Genomic DNA, 26,754 nt, shown 5'->3' with positions numbered 1-26,754 from the left:
CTGCAATTTGAAATATATGTATGCATAATCAATCCCAAAACTCAAATGAGTCCTCAATAATTCAAGGTTCTCTAAACCATATCCTAATGGGCATGTTTTGAAAACTATTAAATAATATTTGATAATCATAATATAGTTTTCATGAAAACAACATAATTAAATCAAAAATATTACTAATTTTCGAAATCAATATATTTTTTATTTTATGTATTTTATCAGTTAATTCAATTTAAGTGGTAAGTGTTATTTGAACATAATGTAAAGTAATAAAATACATGTATATAATTTTAAGGGTAAAATATATAAATAGTCCCCGAATTTTTAGGCACTTATATTTTGGTCATCTAACTTTTGAAATTTACAATACAATCATTGAACTTTTAGTTCATTTTCAAAATAGTCCATATCGTTATCTCCCACGTGACACATTAACTCCATTAAAACAACACCCCCACACGTCTTCTTCTTCTTCCTTCTTTCTTCTTTTTTATTTTTAATTTTTTATTTCTTATTTCTTTCTTCTTCATTCTTCCTTCTTCTTTCTTCTTTCCTCCTCCTCCTCCTCCTCATTCTTCTTGGAAAATAAATCTCTTGACTCTTCTGTAACAATGCTTGTAATCTCTTTGCATTGCTGCATCGAAGCCTTCATGACGATCGAGTAAGCCGTTACCTTCCATCGCCTTTCGACGAATTTGAAGATTCCGACCGACTACCGAGGTTAGCTATCGACATTACCAACATGCATGAAAATGGATAAGCTTGGAATAGTTTTAGAAGAGTATGTTCAGATAGAGAACGATTCATCCCGCTATGAAGAAAACTACGAAAATATGGACGCAAAATAGCACAACAGCTGCCTCCTTTCCACAGCCTCTTAAATTTGCGACGGTACCTGTTCATACGAGTAAAAAGGTTAGACGATTCATACGAGTAAACATTGATTATACCCGAAGTCGAGTTTATACCAGAAAGAACAGATGTTGGCATCGAGTGCTGAAGGAGTAGGACAAATCTAAACATACTGTCAACAGGAGGAAGGAAATCGATCGAGCTTATCAGCCAGCATTACGATTCCGAGTCCTGTCGGAGGCACCAAGACTAGGCGCTCAAAAATAATAACAGCAAGTGTTCTTACACCGATTCTTGAACTTCCAGGCCCATGTCCTGCAAATCAAACATGGTAAACCAGACCATGTCAAAATTCTTCCCTAAGAACATTATATGGATGCTTCAATGGCCCGGAAAATAAGCACGGAGACGTTTTACTTGTTGAAAGTTGGTGCAACTTGCACCGAAAGGTGCGATTCAATAATCAAGTTTGATTTTGTTGACATTTAGAAAGGGAAAAATACAAACTTTAGTCATTATAATTTAAGGTATTTACAAATTAGTCCTTAAACTTTAACTATAAATACTATAGCTCATTTAGCTTCAAAATCATCCCAAAACATTCTAGCTTTCTTACAATACTAGAGAGAATTTAAAGAGTTTCTTGAGAGTTATTTTCTCCTTTTTATCAAGAGAGAATTATCATTGTTTTCTCCTTGGTAGATTGAGAGAAGTTGTAATTCCTATTTTCTCATAGTGAAATTCTTCTACGGTTGCCTGTGGTTTTTACCCTATATTATTTAGGGGTTTTTGATAACTCTGTAAAAGGTCACATTTTTGTACCTTTTTACTTAAGTTATTGAATGTCTAAAAGACCATTTAGAATCATATAGATGCATTTAGAAGCATTTAGTTGCATGTGGTGGATTTCAGTTTGCCGTGGCATTTTATTTTTACAGCGGTGCTGCTTTATGGGAAAGGTACTTGTCTGATGATGTGCAGGTGTTGAAAGCAAGGAAAAGAGGATTTAAAATACCATGACATAATGATATTGCTGAGCTAAATAAAAATGCCAAGTTCGACTGGCATTTCGAAAGCGTACAAGGAGAAAGAAGATATTTTTTGCTAGCTGTCCCGAATTTTCTGCGTGCTCTGCCCTAGATACCCACCTCGAAGATATGGCGCTTCAACCACCGGTTCTGCTGGTGACGTTGCCTAGTCTGACCCTACAGATCTTGTCTGTCCTAGAGCGCCTGCAGCATGATTATGCCGGTCACGTGCTAGCTATCTAGGCTGAATCATTGCCTAGTCTGCTCGACTCCCAAGCAACTTAACCATGGTTTTGGGGTTTCCTATGATGGTTAACACCAAACCTTAGGATTTATTTTCCCCCTATAAATAGAGGAGGAAGCCATATGGAAGAGGACTTTTAGTTCCAGCCACATTTGATCTTAAAAAGTTAGAGAGAGAAAGTCTCATCTTTTTCCGTCAATCCCACTTGCCGTGGCATTTCTCCTTGACTAGCAGAAGGGAGTGGCGTTCTGAGCATCCGAGAGGAGCTAGTCCGCTGGTAGCAGCCCTTGGTGGCCGAGGAAGGCATTTGGCAGTGCACGTCGAAAGCTTTCTCTCCTCCCCTTAGTCCTTGCTTTTATATTTTGTTGTTGGGTTGTAAGGAACGAATGAATCTTGCTTTGTGCTTGTTGATTTCGAGCCCCACCATGAACTAATCCTATTTGGTGGGAGTTCGCATGGTTATTTAAGTTGTTATTTTAATGAATGGTTGTTGTTTCATGCTCTATTCTGTTTTGTTTATGATGCTTAAAGCCTTGAGGTTGTAGGAGCTACGAGAGTAGCCTTTCCTTAGGAGGGTTCATGAGGTTTGAGAGAATGCCTTGGCAATTTATCTTTAGTCTTCGAGAGAAGCTAGGGAGGAACTACATAAACAACGGGTTCTAAATAGTAACTAGGCCAAATCCACCTTAGAGATAAGGATAGGATTTCATTCGACTAAAAGGAGTTGTGTATAAACGATAGGTTAGATGTTAATGCTGCCACAAAAAGGTATTGTCGAGACATATTCTATTAGCTGTGTCAATAGGATCACTGCTTGGGCTTACGCCAATCGGTTTTGCCAGTGCATCTTTAGTTTGTCGATTCCCTTACTAGAGATTGCATAGGGCACATCAGTAGACTCTGTCGGGCAGGGTAAGCATAGAAGAAGCACCATTCAGAGAAATAAACTTAAGTTTTCCTTGTGTCTCCCATCACTCATTTCCATTGCTGCTTGTCTTGTGAGAAAGCTAAAGTCCTATATATATTAAATCTAATATTTGCATTTTTATTTTGCCTTGACATTTCCATTTGTTTTCACGTATCACAATTTAATTTGCCACGACATATCCATCTGCTACCACACTATCACCACTCTATTTCCACTACGTCCATTCCATTTTGCCACTGCATTCTCATCTGTATATACCATAACTAACTTTACTTAGGTGACAAAGTAAAGTGCCTTGACAAACCTATTTGATTTCCCCAATTCCCTGTGGAGACGATACTCTACTTATCACTTTATTACTTGTTCGATTGTGTATACTTGCACACATATCCGCATCATATTTTAGTACTCACAAACAGCGGACAATTTTCCACGTAAATTTTGTGTCTCTTTTATCTTAATTTTTATTTTCTCAAATTATCAGTTGTGATTTTGCTCTATCCGATAGCCGTCTTCCGCAACAATTGGTATCAGAGCTAGATTTGAGTGTGTATTATCTACTTATTGTCTTTGTGGTTGCCACCTAAAGATGGATCCTCCAACATAAGAAAGTAAGAATGTATTACCCATTCTTTGAAGGTTCCAGAGAACTATTCACGATAGTGAAATAGTGGAAGCTATCCGTAATATAAGCTATGGCAACGAAATTTGATATTGAAAAATTCAATGGGAGAAATTTCTCATTGTGGAAATTGAAGATGAAGGCTATCCCGAGAAAAGACAGTTGTCTAGCAGCTATCAGTGAAAGGCCGATAGATTTCACAGATGACAACAAATGGAACGAGATGGACGGGAATGCTATGGCAAACTTTTATCTAGCATTAGCAGATGAAGTATTGTCAAGCATCGAGGAGAAGAAGACAACTAAGGAGATATGAGATCATCTCACCAAATTGTACAAGGCCACATCGTTAAACAATAAAATTTTCCTTAAGAAGAAATTGTATATTCTCCGGATGTCAGAATCTACTTCAGTGATGGAACACTTAAACACACTGAACACGTTATTTTCTCAGCTTACATCCTTAAGATGTACAATAAGAGAACAAGAACATGCTGAACTTCTACTTCAAAGTCTGCCTGATTCGTATGATCAACTCATCATCAACTTGACAAACAATAATGTCACCAATCTAGTCTTCGATGACATTGCAGTTGTTGTTCTACAAGAAGAAAATCAGCGCAAGAACAAGGAATACAAACAAGTAAATCTGCAACAAGCAGAAGCGTTGACAATGATGAGAGGGATATCAACAGAACGTGACCAAAACAGCAGTCACAAACATCGTAGATCAAAATCGAGAAGCAAGAAGAATTTAAAGTGCTACAACTGTGGAAAGAAGGGTAACTTGAAGAAGGATTGTTGGAGTCTAAATAAAAACTCCAATCCATAAGGCAATACCGCAAACACTTCAGATGATAGAGATACTCTATGTTGTGAAGCGTTAACCACCGTGGAAGGAAGAAAGAGATATGCAGATATATGGCTCATTGATTCGGGAGCAACATATCACATGGCCTCAAGAAGAGAATGGTTTCATCATTATGAACCTGTCTCAGGATGATATGTGTATAGTTGCAATGATCATGCCTTAGAGATCATTGGCGTTGGAACCATCAAATTGAATATGTACGATGGAACAATTAAAGTTGTTCGAGATGTGCGGTACGTGAAAGGTCTGAAGAAAAATTTATTATCCTACGGATTGTTGGATAATAATGCAAGCAAGATTGAAACACAAAAAGGAATCATGAAGGTGTTCCGTGGAGCGCTTGTGGTGCTGAAAGGCAAAAAGATAGCAACAAACTTGTATATACTAAAGGGAGAGACTTTGCTAGAAGCAGAAGCCTTTGTTGCCTCATGTAGTTCAGATTCTGCAATGCTATGACATCAAAAACTTGGACACATGTCACAACAAGGAATGAAAGTTCTTGTGGAGCAAAAGCTACTTTTGAGCTTAACGAATGTATCACTTACTTTGTGTGAGCATTGCATAACAAGTAAACAACACCGGTTGAAATTCAACACATCAAATTCCAGAGGCAATAGTGTTCTAGAATTGGTTCACTCTGACATATGGCAAGCACCAGTTACATCTCTAGACGGAGCAAAGTACTTTGTCTCATTTATTGATGACTACTCCAGGAGATATTGGGTGTACCCTATTAAGAAGAAGTCAGATGTGTTTTCAACTTTAAAAAACTTCAAAGTGCGGGTGGAACTTGATTCTGGAAATAAGATCAAGTGTTTCAGAATAGATAATGGAGGAGAATACACAAGCGAAGAATTTGATGACTTTTGCAGGAAAGAATGCATCAAAAGACAGTTCACAGTGGCAAACACTCCTCAACAAAATGGAGTGGCAGAGCGAATGAACAGAACTTTGTTAGAAAGAACAAGAGCAATATTGAGGGATGCAGGCCTAGAAAAATCATTCCGGGCAGAAGCAGTCAATACCGCCTGTTATTTGGTGAATCGAGCTCCATCAACTACAATAGAGCTAAAGACACCAATGAAGATGTGGACTGTAAAACCAGCTGATTATTCAAACCTCCATGTATTTGGAAGTATTGTGTACGTAATGTACAACTCCCAAGAAATCTCAAAGCTGGATCGAAAATCTAGGAAATGCAAATTCTTGGGGTATGCTGATGGAGTCAAGGGGTATCACTTGTGGGATCCCACTGCCTGCAAAGTGATCACCAGCAGGGATGTTATCTTTGTAGAAGATAAACTACAAAGAAAAGAAGACGATGATAGCGCTGAAAAGTCAGAGACTACACAGATACATGTGGAAAAGGAGGTTGAATAATGAGATTCTTCTAAAGTAGAACCATCACATGATGAACAAGAACCAAAGAGTTCTGAAGCACCGACAACTCATCAATCAGATAGTGTGAGAAGACGTCCCAATTGGCACTCAGATTATGTTATAGAAGGTAATATTGCATAATGCCTTTTAACAGAGGACGGTGAGCCATCAACATACCAGGAGGCAATAAACAACTCAAATGCTTCATTATGGATGATGGCGATGCAATAAGAAATTGAAGCCCTTCATAAAAATAATACATGTGACCTTGTGCCACTACCATAAGGAAGGAAGCCAATTGGAAACAAATGGATCTTCAAAATCAAACGAAATTGTGCTGATCAAGTTGAGAGGTATCGTGCAAGACTGGTGGTCAAAGGATATGCTCAAAAAGAAGGTATTGATTTCAATGAAATTTTTTCTCATGTGGTTCGACTAACAATGGTTTGAGTAGTTTTGGCAATGTGTGCTACATTGAACTTACATCTAGAGCAGTTAGATGTTAAAACAGCTTTTCTTCATGGAAATCTTGAAGAAGAGATTTACATGCTCCAGCCTGAAGGTTTTGGAAAAAAAAAAGAAAATAAGAACTTGGTTTGCAGGTTGAACAAATCTTTGTACGGTCTAAAGCAGGCGCCAAAGTGTTGGTATAAGAGATTTGATTCCTTCATTATGTGCATTGGATACAACAGACTTAATGCAGACCCTTGTGCTTATTTCAAGAGGTCTGATGATAACGATTTTGTTATATTGCTGTTGTATGTGGATGACATGTTAGTTGCAGGACCCAACAAAGATCATATTGAAGAATTGAAGGCACAACTGGCTAGGGAATTTGAAATGGATGACTTGGGATCAACAAACAAGATTCTAGGGATGCAAATTCATCGAGACAGAAGTAATAGGAAGATTTGGCTTTCACAAAAGAATTACTTGAAGAAAATCTTGTCACGATTCAACATGTAAGATTGTAAGCCAATTTCTACCCCTCTTCCTATTAACTTCAAATTATCCTCCAGTATAAGTCCTAACAGTGAAAAAGAAAGGATGGAGATGTCTCGAGTACCGTATGCATCAGCGGTGGGAAGTTTAATGTTTGCAATGATATGCACAAGACCAGACATTGCACAAGCAGTGGGAATGGTTAGTCGGTACATGGTGAATCCAGGCAAAGAGCATTGGAATACATTAAATAGGATCCTGAGATACATCAAAGGGACCTCAAATGTTGCATTATGTTACGGAGGATCAAACTTACTAATCAATGTGTATGTAGATTCTGACTATGCAGGGGATTTGGATAAAAGCAAATATACTACAAGATATGTGTTCAAAATTGCTGGTAGAGCTGTAAGCTGGGTTTCAAAATTGTAGTCAGTTGTGGCTACGTCCACAATAGAGGCAGAATATGTAGCAGCTACACAAGCCAGTAAAAAAGCAATTTGGTTGAAGATGCTATTGGAGGAGCTTGGGCACAATCAAGAGTATGTCTCTATGTTTTGTGATAGTCAAAACGCCTTGCATTTAGCAAGGAATCCATCATTTCATTCAAGGACAAAGCACATATGAGTTCAATACTATTTCATTCGTGAAAAGGTGGAAGAAGGGACGGTAGATATGCAGAAGATCCATACCAAAGACAACATAGCAGATTTCATGACGAAGCACTGATAAATTTACTTGGAGTCGATCCTCTTGTGGCCTATCAGAGACATAAGCAACATGATGGTACAATGTAGAAAGAATTGTGTGAAGATATGATTGTTCCAATCAAATCTTCAAGTGGGAGATTGTTGAAAGTTGGTACAACTTGCACCGAAAGTTGCAAGTATTAATGCACCGAAAGGTGCACTTCAATAATCAAGCTTGATTTTGTTGACATTTCGAAAAGGAAAAATACAAACTTTAGTCATTATAATTTAGGGTATTTATAAATTAGTCCTTAAACTTCAACTATAAATACACTAGCTCATTTAACTTCAAAATCATCCCAAAGCATTCTAGCTTTCTTATAATACTAGAGAGAATTTAGAGAGTTTCTTGAGAGTTGTTTTCTCCTTTTTTATCAAGAGAGAATTATCTTTGTTTTCTCCTTGGTAGATTGAGAGAAGTTGTAATTCCTATTTTCTCATAGTGAAATTCTTCTACCGTTGCCAGTGGTTTTTACCCTATATTATTTAGGGGTTTTCCACATAAATTTTATGTCTCTTTTATCTTCATTTTTATTTTCTCAAATTATCAGTTGCGATTTTGCTCTATCCGATAGCCGTCTTCCGCAACATTACTTGTCATCAACAAGGTTGCCTCATAATGCCAACAAAATGCATGGGATCATGGCTTCCCTGTTAACATGAAACATCATTAACAAATCACAAATTCGAATGCCAAGATACAAACATTAATCGAAAGCATCATTTTAGGCCTACAGAACAAGAAGCAAATTGTGTTCAATGAGACCATGCAAAATATACCCAAGAATAATGCAACTATCTGTGAAGAAATAAAGCGGAGCATCACTTGTAAATATTAATCTCTTTAGAAATGGAACCACGCCGAGAACCATGGCTAGGATCTGCAGAAAGTGCGCAACTACGATTCGTTACGATAGGGAAGAAAAAACAATATTCGGTTCACCTAAATAGATATGGAATAAACTAAAGACACTGAAACTTACTGAAGCAATAATAGGGGGTTGAAGAATTTTCTTTAGTTTTAACTTCTCATAAATAAGTACTAGAAAATCTTTAATCTACACAACAAATCACTGATATTCAATCAGAAATAAGATAATTGTAGAGCAAATACTGAGCAAATTCAAATAAACATTATCCTAACCTTTCCCTTAGTATTCTAATCATCTGAATCTGTCAGTACATCCGCTTGCTAAAGCAATGGAGCATACTCAGAAAAGGCATCCATCTGAGGCATCTTACAGGGAAGACTTGCTTCTTCAAGGTCAAAGGTTCCTTCCACAGGAGGAACAAACATACGAAATATGTATGTATATAGAATTATTGCGCCGACCTGGTATATATTGTCGATCAGATCTCATTCATACAAAGCCTATTACATAAAGAAACTAAGGGTACCATGTTTCCATAAAAGGTAAAAATCCAGAGGATCAGTTTGAAAAGGAAAACTTCAGTGCAACAAAGATCATTCATAACAATCAAAATAACAAAATAAAGTACCGAAACTAAATCCGTCGCATAAGATCAATCGATTAAAGTAAACATACCCATTGTCCGAATGAAACATATGATGTTCCCTGAGTGCTACATGTGTCCAAGTCACCAAAAGGATTGGATGCATTCCTACATAATGCTACAATCAGAACAAGTGGTACATTCCCAATGTTCCCTTCATCGAGTGTCGAATAATTCATCATATCAAGAATGGTTAATTGATAACATATACAAAAATGCACAAAGCTTTAGCAAATCATACACTAACTGCATACAAATTCAGAATAGTACATATAAAGTGAAAAGAGAAAGAAGAAGGAAGAAGGAAGAAGGAAGAAGAAAGAAGAAAGAAAGAAGAAAGGAGAAGGGAGAAGGGAGAAGGATAAAGAAAGAAAGAAAGAAGGAAGAAGAAGAAGAAGACCCGGGGTGTTGTTTTAACGGAGTTAATGTACCACGTCAGCAAAAGCTGACGGGAGGTAACAGCAGGGACTATTTTGAAAATGAATTAAAAATTCAATAATTGTATTGCAAGTTTCAAAAGGACGGGTAATCAAAATGCAAGTGCCCTAAAAATTCGGGGACTATTTATATACTTTACCCTAGTTTTAAACATATTCTGTATATGTTGCATGAATACTTTGAATATGATTTTTTCTAAATGACTTTTTTTAAAATTTTAATATATTACAGTATTTTAATATATAGGATTTAAATTATTAATATAATAAATATAATATATATTATATTTAAATTCACATTTAATACTCACATTAATATTAAACTAGTAAAAAGAATTAACAATTGCAACGATGCTGAAATTTCATATTTTTTTTTGTGAAAGTGATTTTAATTATTTTATTAAAGTATTTTTTTTAATTTATAGATTAAATTTTATATTTAGTATATATTTTTTGATAATGGACGTTAGAGAGTAGGATTTATATAATACTTTCTGCACGCAACCGCAGAGGATCTTTTATTTTCTTGGTCTTTTAAACCTTTCTATTCTCTTCATGCCTGTCTCTCTGTTGTTCCAAACTCTCCGGTCAGTTCATTTACTTTTCAAAGGCTTTTTTTTTTTAAAATTTTTCAATTTCTAATAACCCTTCATTCCAAAAAATTTATCTTCATCTTCATTCATTTCATTTTAGAACTCATTTTCATAGTCAATTGGTACTAAATTAGGTAAGTTTGAGATTTTTGTTTTTTTTGGGTTTGAATGATTAGTTCGATTTGAGATCGTAGCGAAATAGCCAGAAATCAAGTAGTTTTCTTAGTATTAGCTCTAGTTTTTTTTATTTTAATATATATTTTTTCACAAATTTATTATTGAACCTTTTAGATCTCAGGAACAAAGAGGAAAGCTGAATTTTGTGATCTAGATTTAGGAGACTTCTTATATTCATATGTCATCGATTGTTTGCTTCAATGTAATTGACTTTTCATCCATAGGGAGTTGATTTCTCTTTCGATTTGAATGTACCTATTGGTTATTTCCACAATTTGTTCACGTAAATTGGAAATTTGATTCTTTCCCCTTTTTGGGTTTAATTTTGTTTTAGCAGGTTATTTTCAGGAAGTTTTTAGTTAGTAGTTCCATTCCTAGCGCATGGAATCACCAGGTGATCAGATCTTGCATTTATTTTCTTTGGGTTAACTATTGTTTTTAATGTTTGGTTAAGTTTAGTTTACTGCTTTATCTGATTATATCCGGTTATACTTGTAGGTGGTGGCTCAAGAAGCACATCTGTTGTTGTGGTTACATTGGATACGGGTGAAGTTTATATTGTTGTTACCTTGTCTACTAGGAGTGACACACAGGTTATTTATGTCGATCCAACAACTGGGGTGCTCCGCTATCATGGGAAGTTTGGTCTTGATGTTTTTAGGTCTGAAAATGAAGCATTGGATAATGTTACCAATGGATCACCCTGGTTGTGTAAGAGTAAAATTCATGCCAGGGCAATATTGGGTTATGCCACCTTGGGAAGCTATGGGTTACTTCTTGTTGCTACAAAGTTAGTTGCTACCGTTCCCCATTTGCCTGGTGGGGGATGTGTGTTTACAGTCGGAGAGTCAATGGATCAAACTACCACTTCAAAATCCTCAACCCCAGGATAAAGGAGAAATAAAGAACATACAAGAATTAACCGAGCTCGACATTGATGGGAAGCACTACTTCTGTGAGACAAGAGATATAACCCGTCCTTCTCCGAGTCGCATGCCCCTGCTCAGTCCTGATGATGAATTTGTTTGGAATGGATGGCTTTCAATGCCATTTAAAAACATTGGGTTGACACAACATTGTGTCATTCTTCTGCAGGTATTTTCAATTTAATGCTCATCCCATTTTTTTTGATGAAATTTCTTTATAGATAGAAGAATTGCTGGTTTACTATCCTTTTGCGGTATTAAAATGTTCTACTTGTGCTTGGCATGATGTTGACTGTTTTTCTATGACATTCTCCTCATGTTTATGCTTGTTGTTGTATCCTGTATGCACATAGAGGTATTGCATGAATTTGATATTTTAATTCTTCTTTCTTACCTGCCATTTTTGTATAGGGGTTTGCAGAAAGTCGAAGTTTTGGTAGTTCAGGTCAGGTAGAAGGGATTGTTGCTCTCATAGCTCGTCGAAGTAGGCTGCATCCTGGTACTCGATACTTGGCTAGGGGTATAAATTCATGTTTTAGCACAGGTAAGATAATCTATGTCTGTCTTCATCTTTAGTTTTTTTTTTGCATGTTACTTTGATGGGATTATTGTTTCTTCCCTCACAATTACTTAGATACGGTTACAAACCCATTTTTTATTATAGCTACTCTTTTCATTTTTTGTTTTAATTTTTCGTTCACATTTTTTCCTTTTCAATTCAATGCCTTGTGGTGAATTGACTTTTCTATATTTCTGATGAGAGGTGATTGAAAATAGCTTATGGTGCATGGTTATATTGTTTCTTTAAGCTACAGTGATGACTGGTCTTTCACTTAAGAGTTAAGATACATGTGTATTAGGTGGCATGGGAGGTGGTTTTAGAGTTTTACTATGAGTTTGGTGCAGCATAATTGGTTTGACAATTTCTTGATGACACTTTGCTTAATCTCTGCTAAAGTATTTTGAGCAACCAGAATGAAAACAATGAATTTATTTAAGATGTGTACCCTGAATTGATTTAGATTCAAAATAAGTAATCGAACCTTTTTCAAGTGTTTCCACCTACTATTGCACGTCATGTCATGTAGATGCAAGTTTCTTTATTCTCTTTTAAATTATTATTATTTATTTCATTTTGCATCAATATCCATTTTGTCCTGGCTTTCATTACACTGTTTGTTATTGCATGCATTTTCTTGTAACTTATAAAGAACATTTATATTCACAGGGAATGAAGTAGAGTGTGAACAACTTGTATGGGTGCCTAAAAGGGCAGGTCAAAGTGTACCTTTTAATACATACATTTGGCGAAGGGGCACAATTCCAATCTGGTGGGGCGCTGAACTAAAGATGACTGCTGCTGAAGCAGAAATTTATGTTTCTGATCTTGAACCTTATAGAGGAAGTTCACAGTATTACCAGAGATTAAATAATCGATACGATTCTCGTAACTTAGATGTTGGTGTTGGGCAAAATCAGAAGCCGAAGCCTTTTGTTCCAATTGTATGTGTCAACTTGCTTAGAAACGGAGAAGGAAAATCTGAGTGCATTTTAGTTCACCATTTTGCGGAATCATTAAACCATATTAAATCCACCGGAAAACTTCCTTTTACTCGAATTCATTTAATAAATTATGACTGGCATGCCCGGATAAAGCTACAAGGTGAACAAGAAACAATTGAGGAATTGTGGAAACTTCTAAAAGATCACACTCTGGCTATAGGCATTTCTGTAGGCGATTATTTGCCTTCGCGACAGCGACTTAAGGATTGCAGTGGTGAAACCATCTACAATGATGACTTTGAAGGGGCCTTCTGCTTAAGATCCCATCAAAATGGCGTGTTACGTTTCAATTGTGCAGATTCTTTGGATAGAACCAATGCTGCTAGTTTCTTTGGGGCACTGCAAGTGTTCGTTGAGCAGTGTAGGCGGCTTGGGATATCTCTCGATAGTGATCTGACATATGGTTACCAGGCAGTTAATAACTATGGTGGGTATTCTGCTCCACTCCCACCTGGCTGGGAGAAACGATCAGATCAAGTAACAGGGAAAACTTATTATATTGATCACAATACAAGGACCACAACATGGAATCATCCATGCCCAGATAAACCATGGAAGAGATTTGACATGACATTTGACGAGTTCAAGAGATCAACGATTTTATCTCCTGTATCTCAGCTAGCAGATATCTTCCTGCTTGCTGGTGATATCCATGCAACACTGTACACGGGTTCCAAAGCCATGCATAGCCAAATCCTAAGCATATTTAATGAAGAAACAGGAAAGTTCAAACAGTTTTCTGCTGCACAAAATCTGAAAATCACGCTTGAGAGGAGATATAAAAATGCACTTGTGGATAGTTCCCGTCAAAAGCAGTTAGAGATGTTCCTTGGAATAAGGCTTATCAAGCATCTCCCATCTGTTCCAGTTCAACCTCTGCATGTATGTAATTCCAGTGTCTCTAGATTTAAGATTTTTTACTATGGACTCTGGCTTGGTAGTAAATATTTGATTTCCCTCAACCTTTTTTTTGACTTTAAATGTTCTTGTGTTTTAGACAATTTAGCATTAAATTTCATATGAAAAAGAAACTCTCTCAAACAAATTGAACCTGACCTTGGATGGTAAACAATGTTGCTGAAGCTGAACACATGCTTTCTTGTGGCTACTTCAGGTGATGGTTATAAGAAGACCATAAAAAGTTAGTAAATGGATCAGTATTGATTCTTAATACATATACTGTTGAAAACACATGAGTTTGTTATTTGGATAACCATGACACATTCTTTGGATGGTTTAATTTTTGACTTATTTATTGGAATTTTTGTTTTAAGTTAACATTCTTTTTCCACACAAGGGTGTATATTCTTGTCTAAAAACAGTACTTAATTTGAAAAGTATAGTTGATTTTGCTTTTTATATGTATCAGTCTACATACTCTTATAATACTGTTCGTCACAGGTACTTTCTCGACCATCTGGGTTCCTTCTGAAGCCTATAGGCAGTATGTTCCCAACCTCCAATGGTGGAGCTAGTCTACTGAGTATCAAGAAAAAGGATCTAATCTGGGTACTAATGGTTTTCTCTTCATCATTTAGGAAAACCATATTAACTTAGCAATTGTTCATTGCCCTTCTCTATTTTGTTTTATTTAATATTTGTTGGAATGCATGCATCTACCCGTTTCTTGCAGGTTTGTCCCCAAGCTGCGGATGTTGTTGAATTATTTATCTATCTTGGAGAACCCTGCCATGTTTGTCAGCTGCTACTCACAATTTCCCATGGTGCTGATGATTCAATTATCCTTCAACTGTTGATGTAAGGACAGGCCGTAACCTAGATGGGCTTAAACTGGTTGTCGAGGTTTGTTCTTTCATATCGTCTCTTTCCTTAGGTTGTGAGGTGTAAGCCAGTTTCTCTTATGTGATTGTAGTTAATCTGTCTAGCTTGAACTTTTTATGGAACTTTTTCGTTTTGCTTGGTAGGGTGGAAAGAAAATTGAGAATACGAGAAAATGGGAGGAGAAAAGTGAAAAGATAGAGAACATATCTTTATTTACACTGGGGTGCTTGGTAGGAAAGATGGAAATCTGAAAAGAAAAAGTAACTTTCTTTCCACCCTTTGCTTGATAGAGATGAAAAATGAGACAAGAAAATGAAAATTACATTTATATTACCATTATATCCTTTATAAATTAAAATCAAAAGATAAATTTTAAAAAGGATGGATATTCTTGTAAATATGCATTCTACATCTCTCTCATCTTATCTTATTATTCCAATTTGGAATGATTTTTTTTATGCATTAGGGTAATCCTTCCTACTTTCGTTAGTCTTACTTTTCATTCCTACCAAGCACACCCACCCTTCTCTTTCTATCCTTCTAGTTTCCCACAAACATATCCTTAAATTCCTCTCTCTAAGCTTCCCCCTAAAATAGCATGGTTTTTCCATCTGTGCTGGTTTATTTGAGTTTGAGTAGTCTCCTAATCCTATTTTGGATTGTATCAACAGGGAGCTTCCATACCCCAGTGTGGAAATGGGACAAATCTTCTGATTCCTTTATCAGGTCCAATTAGCACCGAGGACATGGCTGTTACTGGAGCTGGAGCACGCTTTCATGAGCAAGTTACATCTTCTCTGTCATTATTGTATGATTTTGAAGAACTAGAGGGAGAATTGGACTTTCTCACTCGTGTAGTGGCACTTACTTTTTATCCTGCTGAATCTGGAAGTCCTATGACTCTAGGAGAGGTAAAGGCATTTGTCAGAAATTGTTGCTCGACTATTCTGTATATCTTTTATCCAAATTTGCCTCTCTATTGATCAATTATCGTGTAGGAATAAGTTTCATGTGCTTTATTGAGTATTCAAAGTAGAGGCTTAGTGATAGAAAGAAATACGGAACCACCAGAAAGAGATTGTATGGTGATTACTTTTTCTTTCTCTCCTCTCTCTGTATCTTTATTTTTGTATTTTTTCATTGGGGGGGGGTGTTGGAGAGAAATTAGTGCTGTTAAAGTAAGGTATAAGAAGTTCTCTCTTCTCAGAAATGTGTTGCCTGATTTACTGTCTTTCTTTTATTCTAAATTTGCCTTTTTGCTGCACCATTAATGTGTTACGCTGGGCTAGGCGTCATGGGCATGTAATGGTTATTTGAAGTAGAAGTTTCGTGATAGATGAGTAAAAGGAAGAAATAGATTGCATGTTATTAGTTTTGCTCTGTATTATTATTATTTTTATGTGAGATCTGAAGGAGGTTGTAGGGAAATTAGAGCTGTTAAGGAGTAAGATCATTCAGGTAAAGCAACTGTGTTATTGTGGTAATGGATAATAGCTTTATACTTTTCTTAAACATGGGAAATGCGGTTAAATATACTGTGTCATTTTCTTCTCTTAGATACAATGTTTCTCTCCATTCATCTGCAATTGCTTTGACAATTTTCAATATTAAGTCTAATTTCCTTTCCTACCCATTTTTTTATTTTGTTTCAGCCTTCATTTTATTTTGATTTACACAGTGGGGTTTTCTAATTCTGCCAAATGATTCTATAAGTATTAAAAAATTTTATAGGTAGAAATCCTTGGAGTTTCTCTCCCCTGGAATGGTGTATTTGCTAATGAAGGTACTGGTGCTAGACTAAATGAGCTTGCAAATAAGTCTCATAAGGACAGCAACTCTTTTTTTTCTGGTTCGGACACAAACCATTTTCTGGCACTTCTCTATCCAATCATGCTGTGTCAACATCACCAAAACAGGATTCTGCAAATGATTTGGTTGATCTATTAACTGGAGGTGACATTCTCTCTGAATCTGTTTCTGCGCCAGTTACAGAAAATGTTACTTATGGGGGAGGTGACTTGCTTGATTTTCTGGACGAATCTGTTGTGGACTATCATGGTCCTGAAACTGATCATAAATCTACACCACAGGATGAAAGTACTCAGGATAGTGGTACACAGAAATACATAAACTGTGTAAAACTTCTGGCAGGGCCACTAATGGTATGTTATTACTTCGTACTTGTATGTCTCTTCTACCTCACATGTTTGGGGAAAACTAATGAAGTCCTAATCAGTCTCTCCATTGATTACTCTCGTCCTCCAGGAGTTGTTTTCCGGGTATTTCTACAATAAGGAACTTAAAATAAGGGAAATCACATAAAATGCTATCAAATTACATAAATTGTTACAACTTTGTAACATTTTTGTCTAATTATACAAAATCTTACAAATTGGGTACTATTTTGTGTAATTACATAAACATTGGAGAGCTTTAACAATTTATTTAATTTGATAACATTTTGTGTAATTGAATATAAAAAAAAAGTTACAAAGTTTTAACAACTTATGTAATTTTCTCTTAAATTTATTTACCTTATATTAAGGTCCTTATGCTAGAATTTCCCATTGTTTTCCCATGAGTCAATTGAACTGAATGCTACTTATGATTCCTTGTTGTCTTCATATATAATATTTTTAGCTTTTGTTTTACATTTCTTGATCAGGTGATTACTTCTTTTATTATTATGAGTTTACAGATGCTTCTTTATTTTTCATCATCATATGTAACAAATAGAAGATAAATAGGAATTGGTCATAGAAAGAGCGTCCAGGGATGGTATTCTCAGTGGTATCGAATCTGTAGTGTTACTGGTGTACATTCTTATTTGCTCACTGGCTTTTTAGTTCAAATTATACATGTATGCTTATGAGGGAGTGAGAATTTAGAGATTTCTATTTGTTCTCGGATTTTTTTTATATCTTTTACAGGATCTCTAAAGCCTCCTTTATTCAATGTGAATTTGCTATTTTTGTTGTTCCTCCCCTGTCCCCATCCCCAGCAATCTTTTGCCCAATTAAAATCCTAGAATATCTCGCTTTCTGTGAGAGATATTCTGAACATTTTATTGTTATAGGTAATTTGAACTTTTCCTAACTTTTTAGCATTTAGCTAAAAGCTCCAAACTTGTCCAAAGTATAACCCTTCTAATACCAAAATTGAGAATAAATTCCTGGGAACATTATGACGAGCAGAAGATGATATATCTAAGGGCTTCAGTTCTCATGTTAATCTGGATTGCAGCGTCTCGTCTTGATTAAGGAGAAAAATGTTATGACTATCTGCCTATTCTTCTTATTTTCTCTGGAAAATGCTTACCACATTGACTTTTGGATTTTTCCCCCCCTTTGTGGGCATGGCATCATCTGAATGCATGTAAGGGCTATGGAGAATATATATTTCTACTCGTTACAGGAGGTTGCAATAGATAAATATAAAAAATTTTAGGTGGTAAGTTCCAACCTGATAGAGCATTGAACATGGCCATTTGATTTAATCAATTTTGCAGGACAGAAGGCTAAACTACCTTGAAGCAATGAAGCTGGAAATTGAACGCCTTCGTCTGAATCTTTCTGCAGCTGAAAGAGATAGAGCTTTGTTGTGTATTGGAATTGATCCGGCAACTGTAAATCCAAATTTTTTGCTTGATGAATCATACGTAGGAAGACTATGCAAGGTGGCAAGCACCCTTGCATTGCTTGGGCAAGTTGCTCTTGAGGATAAGATTAATGGTTCTATTGGTCTTGGGAAGATTGAGGATAATGTTATAGATTACTGGAACATCAGTGGAATTGGGGAGAGCTGTTCTGGTGGCAAGTGTGAAGTGCGGGCTGAGACTAAGGCAACTCTATCTGATTCCTCATTATTGTCATCTACAGAAGGTTCGAAATCTTTCTTCTTTTGTTCTCAATGTCGGAGAAAGGCTTGTCGAGTTTGTTCTGCTGGGAGAGGAGCCCTTCTTCTGCCAAATTATACAAGGGAGGCGACAAATTACAATGGCTTGTCTAGTCAGGGTGGATCAAGTTATAGTAGCCAAGTTGATCTCACTACAAACCGCTCAGTGGCACTGGACAGTGTTATTTGCAAAAAGTGCTGTCATGAGATAATTCTTGATGCATTGCTCTTGGACTATGTTAAGGTCTTGATCAGCTCACGAAGAAAAGCCCGTGCTGATAGTGCAGCATATAAAGCTCTGGATGAGGTTACAGGATCTTCATTCCTAGATAGCCTTTCTAAAAGGAGTCAGTCCTCTGGTAATCAGAGAGCTGTTAAACTTTTGAAACAATTACTTATCAGAGAAGAATCACTAGCAGAGTTTCCCTTTGCCAGCTTTCTACATTCGGTATATAATCTTGGCTTCTATTTTAAAATATTGATTACATTGTTTTTTATTGATGCTATGTCTGGATTACTTGAATGGTTATATGAAATATGTGGTTTACTAGGTATTGGCATGATAAGAGTCTGCTACTAGTTGTCCTTTTAAGTTTAGCCTAGATCAATAAGGATATGAGGATTCTATCTTCTTCAACTGCTTTATGCTTCTTGTCTACCATCAACATTCCAAGCTATGAAACACATTGTATCTTTGTCATATGCTAATGACCTGTTTCCTTATTAAAAATGTGAACCTATTTGTACTTCTTTATGAGGTTAATGATGTATTTGATACTTGAACTATATAGTCAAATGTTCTATTTGATACCTTAAGTAAAAAAATGCATGATTAGGTGCCTGAACTTAGATGAAGCATATTTCACATTCATGAAGTGTGATGCTTCTCCAACGGCCAAAAAACCCTGACAGCTGGTACATTTTGATAGGCTATTGGTGACATGCCAGGCTTCCTTCTAATGGGGTTAGAGAAATGTGAAATGTGTTTAAGCCAAAGTAAATTAGTGTGCCCTAATTGTTCATTTTCAAACTTTAGGTACCAAAATATCATACATATGACTATAATTGGGTTATCAAATGTGTTTACATATTTTTTATAAGTGATTGGTCTTTCTTCTTGGCAGCTGAATCAATTAGAAAACCTGTTCTTTTTCCTCGAAAGATTAGGAATGCATATTAAATGCATTGCCCCAATTCCCTATCGTTATTTGTGTTTTGTAGGAAAACAACTTTTAAAATGAGCATATTAAGTGCTTTGTCAAATTGAATGTGGATGCAGCTACAAGTTGTGATTGGAAGAGCAGTGGAGTTGCGGGTATTCTAAGAGATGAGGAAGGTTTTCTCTTACGCTCTTTTAAGGAGGCTACTGGTCCGGGTCCACCTATTTTGATGGAATTAAAGGTTGTTCAGAAGGGATTATATTTCTTTGATTTAGTGAGAGGAGGTATTAAGGGTCGGTTGATTATAGAATCAGATTGTAAAATGGTAGTAGAATGGGTTAAGAATGGAACTTTGTGTCCTCATCTATATGCCTTTATTGTCAGGGATATAGCGTTTAAGCTTAAAGGAATGGAGGGTGTTATTAGATGGGTCCCTAGGACAGTCAATATAGAGGCTGATGGGTTGGCTAAGTCTGGTATTGGCTAATTTCAGTGTGTTTTAAGGGTATTTTATTTTGGGTTCTTAGGATTGTTTGTAAGGGTTTTATCTTGATGTTGTAAATCTTATGTATCTTCTATTAATGAAGTATAAGGCACTCTTTTCCTCCTTCCTCTAATTAAGGAATTCATTCTGAGTTCCTTAATCATGAAGGGGTTTTTTAACGAGGCCTTCAATTCCTATAAAAAAAAATGAGCATATGATATTATTACTAAATTCAGTATATGGGGGAAAATGATAAACCAAAACTTCTATGCTTTTTACCAATTTCAATCTTATCTAGTGTTTCTAATAATAGACATGTCTAGAAAGTCAGGTTGGTCATATGGAAAAAGTGCGACTCTTCATTGTCTGTAAAGGATGATTAAGGAATGTCTTTTCGTACTGCTATGTAATCTTCATGCTACAAGTTTTACTCTTCATAATTTTTGTTGGGAAAAATACACTTGAGATGCTTTGATTTAGTGTTATTGCATCTAATCACCTACAATGAAACTGTAGGTTGAGACAGCCACAGATTCAGCACCACTTCTGTCGTTGCTCACTCCACTTTATTCTGGATCGCCACATTCATATTGGAAGGCTCCCCCTGATACTACCTCTGTGGAATTTGTTATTGTTCTTGGCACACTTTCAGATGTCAGTGGAGTAGTATTGCTTGTTAGTCCATGTGGTTATTCTGAAGCTGATGCTCCCATTGTAAGTATACCCATCTTCCTGCTTAATTATCTTATTAAAGTAAATTGGCAAAGCCTATCGGTGTCAGTGGCTTTATGAATGTATCATTCTTAGAAGCAACTTTACGTTAATATCTCAATTTTGCATCAGTCGCATATAGCAAATGTTGAACGTCTGTTGTAGTTTTAAGTTAGTGTATATTCCTGGTTATGTTTTACTTTAGAATATGTTGTACTTTAGTTACACAAAGATCCCTTTTGACGTGCTTCTAAACCAAAACATGTTTCTTGATGTCATTGCAGTATAAAAATAATACATTAGAATGTTTGGCTTCTACTCCATGACAGTTATGTTGCTCAGGCTCAGGCTCAGGCATAGTTACGTGTCCAACATGGATGTTTTCTCTCTACATATTTTTTAATTTTTTTCTTTACACTTGGGAAGTTAAATCTCAGCAACCATGACACCTTTCCTTGTATAGATGTTTGGCATGGTAGAACTTCATGAAAATGAAGAGTTGGGCAGTTTAGCTTAACAGAAATAAAACAACTGATTTAGAATGGAACCCAGTTTTGTTAACTAATGATTAATGAATGCTTCCAAGATGAAACTACAACAAGCTTCAAGCAGTGAATATTTAAACTACAACAAATAAATTTGCAAACCTACTATGAAATAACAGAATGTTAGCTTTAAATGATTAGGAATTAATAAAAAGTTATCAAAACCCGAATCAGCTCTTAGATCATCATTTTTTTCCTCCAAGCGCCAGGTTTTCACTATCATCGTGTTGACTCTATCGCCAGCTATCTTCTGTAATTTCTTAAAATACTGCAAACATCTTATTTGAGTGAGAATTGTAGCAGTGGAACTTGCCTTCATGTCATGAATCTCGCTAGCCAGATAAGCACACTAGGATAGTCTTGGAACATCTGTAACTAGTGCTTTCCCATTAAGATCAACTCCCTAGCTGCCTTTGAATGCCATTCAACTAAATCTGCTTTGAGAAGCTGCAAAATGACAATAAATGAGCTCTAGTCTCTGCAATCATCACAAAAAACAATTAGCATTAATAAGAGATAAATGTATCAATTAATCTCCCCAACCCAATGCTTTGATAAAATAAAGATCAGTGGTCCTCAACTTAGTTTCCTCCAGCCTCGGCTATGATAATGGGAAGGTTGAATCTGTCACAAGGAAATGTTCTTAGAAATTTCTATATTAATCATGCTGTCTTGTGCCATCAGCCTAGTGTGATATGGATATATTTTGTAAGACCCATGTATGCCTCCCTATTATGTCTCTATGTTATCTGTGTTCTTTCTTTGAATTTTAGCGAATTAGTACTTATGCGGTACTTTAGAATGTCTCCGACAGACTACTAAATTAAGTGTACTAGTATTGATTGGATATATTTGCTTGTCGTGTTACATAATTATGAATATTGTTTGGATATGTCTTAATACTTGAGATGTATTTATTACGCACTTGTTACTTCTGCAATTAATACTATATTCTTTGATATTGTTTAGCTACAGAAGTGTATTTATTACGCACTTGTTACTTCTGCAATTAAGTGTACTAGTATTGATTGGATATATTTGCTTGTCGTGTTACATAATTATGAATATTGTTTGGATATGTCTTAATACTTGAGATGTATTTATTACGCACTTGTTACTTCTGCAATTAATACTATATTCTTTGATATTGTTTAGCTACAGAAGTTAATATTCTTGTATTAATCATGCACTATCATTCGTGTGTTTTTTGTATTATCCTTTCTGTATCATGTTGTTTCATTGCTCCGTGCATCATAGGTCTCGAGTGTCTTTTCTTCTTGTCTGGCAATTTTATTTCAGGTTTCATTTCTGCCAAAAAAGGTAGTCTTATAACTTTTCTCAATGTTATGATTTTTTAACAGTTTCTCCTGTTATTGCACAGGTGCAAATCTGGGTAAGCAATAAAATAGACGGGGAAGAAAAGTGCTGTGTTGGAAAATGGGATGTCCAGTCCCTGATATCCTCGTCACCAGAATTTTATGGACCTGAAAAGCCAACCAGAGAAGATAAGTTGCCTCGCAATATAAAATTTACTTTCAAAAATCCTGTCCGATGTCGCATTGTTTGGATAACATTGCGCCTTCAGCGGCCTGGTTCAAGCTCTGTAAATTTTGGTAAAGACTTCAATTTATTGTCTCTGGACGAAAACGAAAATCCCTTTGCAGAAACTCGACGGGTCTCTTTTGGAGGACCAATTGAAAGTAAACCATGCCTTCATGCCAAACGAATAGTGATAGCTGGATGCCCTGTGAAAAAAGAGATGGAGCTTATATCGTCAGAAAGCTCTGAGCAGAGAAATTGGCTGGACAGACCTCCGCAATTAAATAGATTCAAGGTAATTGTTATGCTTCGATGCACTGTTTATGCGTTGTTCCACCATTTGGCTCCATGTTCATGCTGTGTGTGCATTTCCTCGTTAACCCCGGTTTGCTTTCAGGTTCCAATTGAGGCAGAGAGGCTGATGGATTACGATCTGATCTTAGAGCAGTATCTGCCTCCATCTTCACCATTTCTTTCTGGATTCCGGCTGGATGCTTTTCATGCAATAAAACCTCGAATTACCCACTCACCATCTTCAGATGCAGATATATGGGATACATCAGTATTTTTAGAAGATAGATATATCTCTCTCTGCTGTTCTGTACATTCAAGTTTCCGCACTCCAGGTATCTGTTAGATCCGCCTTCAATGTACCATTTTTTAATTGTAACCAGGATAATTATGGTGGTAGAATTACAATGTGGCAACAACATAATGAAATTAGTACTGAACCCTAATAACAGATTTTGAAGAGACAAGGACAGAAGCATGACTTTGTTTGCTTTGCCCCCCTTTTATCGCCTTGATGGGACAGTTGTTTTACACCTCCTTTAACTTTTATAAGCCAATATATTCTCTTTCCTTTCTAGAGAAATGCACACTAGTGAAATGGGACACCGGAAACGTTCCTTTGTGTCTGAATCTACCGAGTTATAATATTTCTAGTAAGTTCTAGACTGCTAATACTACATTGTAAACCCTATTCTTCTCTGATTCTGGTAGCAGCCAGTAGGTTCAAATTATGAGTCAAATACTCTATTATAATTGGTTAACGATAGTGGCTGCGGTATTAATAAAGTAGACTGATTAATGATGATTACCCTCTCACACACTAACGAGTCTTGTTGCCGCTACTTATTCTTGCTCATATTTATTTAGCATTTTCTGTGGTACCGAGAACCCAGTCCCATTTCATCAGGTTTCCGTTTCATATTTATTCATCAGTTTTGGCTACTTTTTGTAATTATACCTTTGCGTGTCATTCAGGATTAGATTTTATCTCTACTTAATAATTTCCAGGGAAACTTACTAGAATAATAATATTACAGGAAGGAATAGGATCGAACATGGTGACTATTGCAGAATACAGATTGCCAGAGACCAAACCAGGAACAGCTTTGTACGTCGATTTCCCTAGACAGATACAAACTCGAAGAATCTCTTTCAAACTTCTGGGAGATGTTGCAGCATTTACGGACAAGCTGCCCGAGCAGGATGATGCTAGTTTTAGAGCTCCTGTTGTTGCTGCAGGCTTGTCTCTGTCAAATAGAATCAAGTTGTATTACTATGCCGATCCTTATGAACTTGGCAAGTGGGCTAGCCTTTCTGCAGTTTGACATTACACTAACCAAGGTGAAAAAATGCGTTGAAGATTGGTTTTTTGTTTTCGATGTGCTTGCTTCCGTATTCATATATATATGTGTTGTATATTAGTATAGAAATTAACAATTTCACATCTATTGATGTAACGAATGGTACGAGCCTTGAGAATTTTAATTTCTGTATCTTCCTGGATGAATTTGTTGAGAACACAGACCTTAGCCTTCTTTAGAGAGTATATTAAGAAAGGACTTGGGACTGATAAAATCGTGTACAAGAAAGTCGATGCTGCTGTAAGTGCCGACCAAATCGCTAACAAGTCCGAAAATGGAGCCTCCTAAGCAGCACACGAGGTCGGTTTTTTGCACTTTATGACCTATATCACCCAGAACTCCACTTTTTTAAAGGAATATTTGTTCTCGATATGTGTGTGTGTATATATATATATATATCGTGTTCATGTTTCGTATTGCAGATTCAAGTTGAAGAAGCTGATAAATGAGGAAAGGAAATCTAAGTTGATTGAACGATTAAACATCTATAATGCTGCTTGATTCCGAGGAAGAAGATGACTAAATATCGAATGCCGATTTCAATTCAAAATGGCTCTAAAATAATTATTTATGCAAGTTTTCAGTTTTGTATTTGTAGACACTCATTTTCGCTCAGAGTTATTATTATTATTTTTATATATTATATATACATATAAGTATATAGTAATACGTTGTGAAAAGGTTTTTGACAAAATATAATATATAATTTTCAGAAAACGTTTTTTTTTTGAAAATTTTATATAATTTTTGAAAATATTTTTAAATATATATAATATATAGTTTTGAAAACATTTTGAAAACATTTATATATTATATAGTTTTTAAAACAATTTGAAAACTTATATAGTATATAGTTTTTTTAAATATTTTTGAAAAATGATATAATATATAGTTTTAAAAATCATTTTTTGGAAAATTATATAATATATAATTTTAAAAACATTTTTTTTGAAAAAAACATATATAATATTTTAAAATAATTTTTGAAATATATATATTATATATTTTAGAATATATATTATTGCCATTACTCTTATTATTATTATTTTTATTTATTACTAATTCTTTTTACTTTTGTTTCTTTTTTTTCAGTCCATATTCAAATAAAGGTCCAGCAGTGAACCCAACCGGGCAAGCCTGATCCAGCAGGCTCGGACTGGGTGGGCCTGAACCAGTCTGAACCCTTTAGGGTTCTCACAGAGCACTAAGTAGTGGCGTCGCATGGGACAAATGTGGAGTCCACGGACATGGTCAAACAGGGAGTAACCGGCGAAACGGCCGGCGAAGAACGAGGCTCACAACGGTCCACAACAAATGACCCCGGAATAACCGGGATCACCCCAGAAATAGCCGGAAACAGCCCCTAATGGGGCTATATAAAGACCCCCGGAGAACCATGAACGGGGGGAGGATAGAAACAGAGAGCCAAAAACCGAGACCACAATATCGGTCAACACAGTAGATCATCGATACAGAGAACCCAAACAATACCAACAACGATACACCGACCATCATTAGTAAACAACCAAGAACCATCAGGCCAACAAGCCACACACGAAGCCATCACAAAACCAAACACCGAAAAATCAACAGAGCAACGAACAGAGAATCGTCATATAAATCATCAACGGTCAGACCCAAGACGGTCAACAGAACCGAGAAACACTACTATATCAAAACCGAAACCACAAAGCAACAATAAACCAAAACAAAATCATCAACAAATACGAGCCAAAGGCCGAAGCCCCTCAATAAACGAACCAAAACAAGCACGGAAAGAAACATAAAGCAGAGGCTTCAACCGAAAAGCCACCGGAAGGTAAACGGTCACCGACGAAAAAGGTAAAACCCAAGACTTTCGGGTTAGATCTACACCCGATTCGCAAGGTTTTTGGGGTTTTGGACTTCGGGTTAGTATTTAGGGTGAAAAGAGGGTTGTGTTGGTGAAATAAAATTTTTTCGGCAGCCACGGTCGGCGGCCGGAGAAGCGGCGGTACGGTGGAGAGATGTCCTCGAGCGGTTGTCGGGCTTTAGCCGGTTTAAGATAAGGGGAGAGGGTTTTTGAAGAAGATTAGTTTTTTTTTTTGTTTTTGGGTGAATATTGAAGATTTTTTGGGTTTTAGCCTATTTATAATGGAGGGACTAAGTTGTAATTACAGGATA

At 36.1% G+C, this 26,754-nt stretch overlaps 1 protein-coding gene and 1 pseudogene across 1 annotated transcript; one reads left to right on the top strand and one right to left on the bottom strand.

Annotated features, from left to right (window-relative positions):
* Positions 1 to 770: 770 nt before the first annotated feature.
* LOC120192120 lies at positions 771 to 9,307 on the bottom strand (annotated as a pseudogene).
* Positions 9,308 to 10,082: 775 nt separating this feature from the next.
* Positions 10,083 to 24,776, top strand: LOC120191684 (probable phosphoinositide phosphatase SAC9). Its single transcript, XM_039194599.1, is given in 18 exon segments — positions 10,083 to 10,152; positions 10,670 to 10,729; positions 10,834 to 11,176; positions 11,178 to 11,430; positions 11,673 to 11,805; positions 12,490 to 13,706; positions 14,226 to 14,333; positions 14,458 to 14,557; positions 14,560 to 14,627; positions 15,278 to 15,517; positions 16,338 to 16,476; positions 16,479 to 16,768; positions 18,115 to 18,948; positions 20,661 to 20,858; positions 22,782 to 23,234; positions 23,337 to 23,528; positions 23,530 to 23,565; positions 24,268 to 24,776. Coding segments are annotated over 17 exon segments (4,905 nt in total). The 5' UTR covers positions 10,083 to 10,152; positions 10,670 to 10,716; the 3' UTR covers positions 24,556 to 24,776.
* Positions 24,777 to 26,754: the final 1,978 nt, after the last annotated feature.

This window comes from Hibiscus syriacus, unplaced genomic scaffold (genome assembly GCF_006381635.1).
Source record: "Hibiscus syriacus cultivar Baekdansim isolate YM2019G1 unplaced genomic scaffold, ASM638163v2 tig00116971_pilon, whole genome shotgun sequence".
NCBI classification, from domain to species: domain Eukaryota; kingdom Viridiplantae; phylum Streptophyta; class Magnoliopsida; order Malvales; family Malvaceae; genus Hibiscus; species Hibiscus syriacus.
The sequence above is the reverse complement of the archived record's forward strand: the minus strand, read 5'-3'. Positions and strand labels throughout refer to the sequence as shown.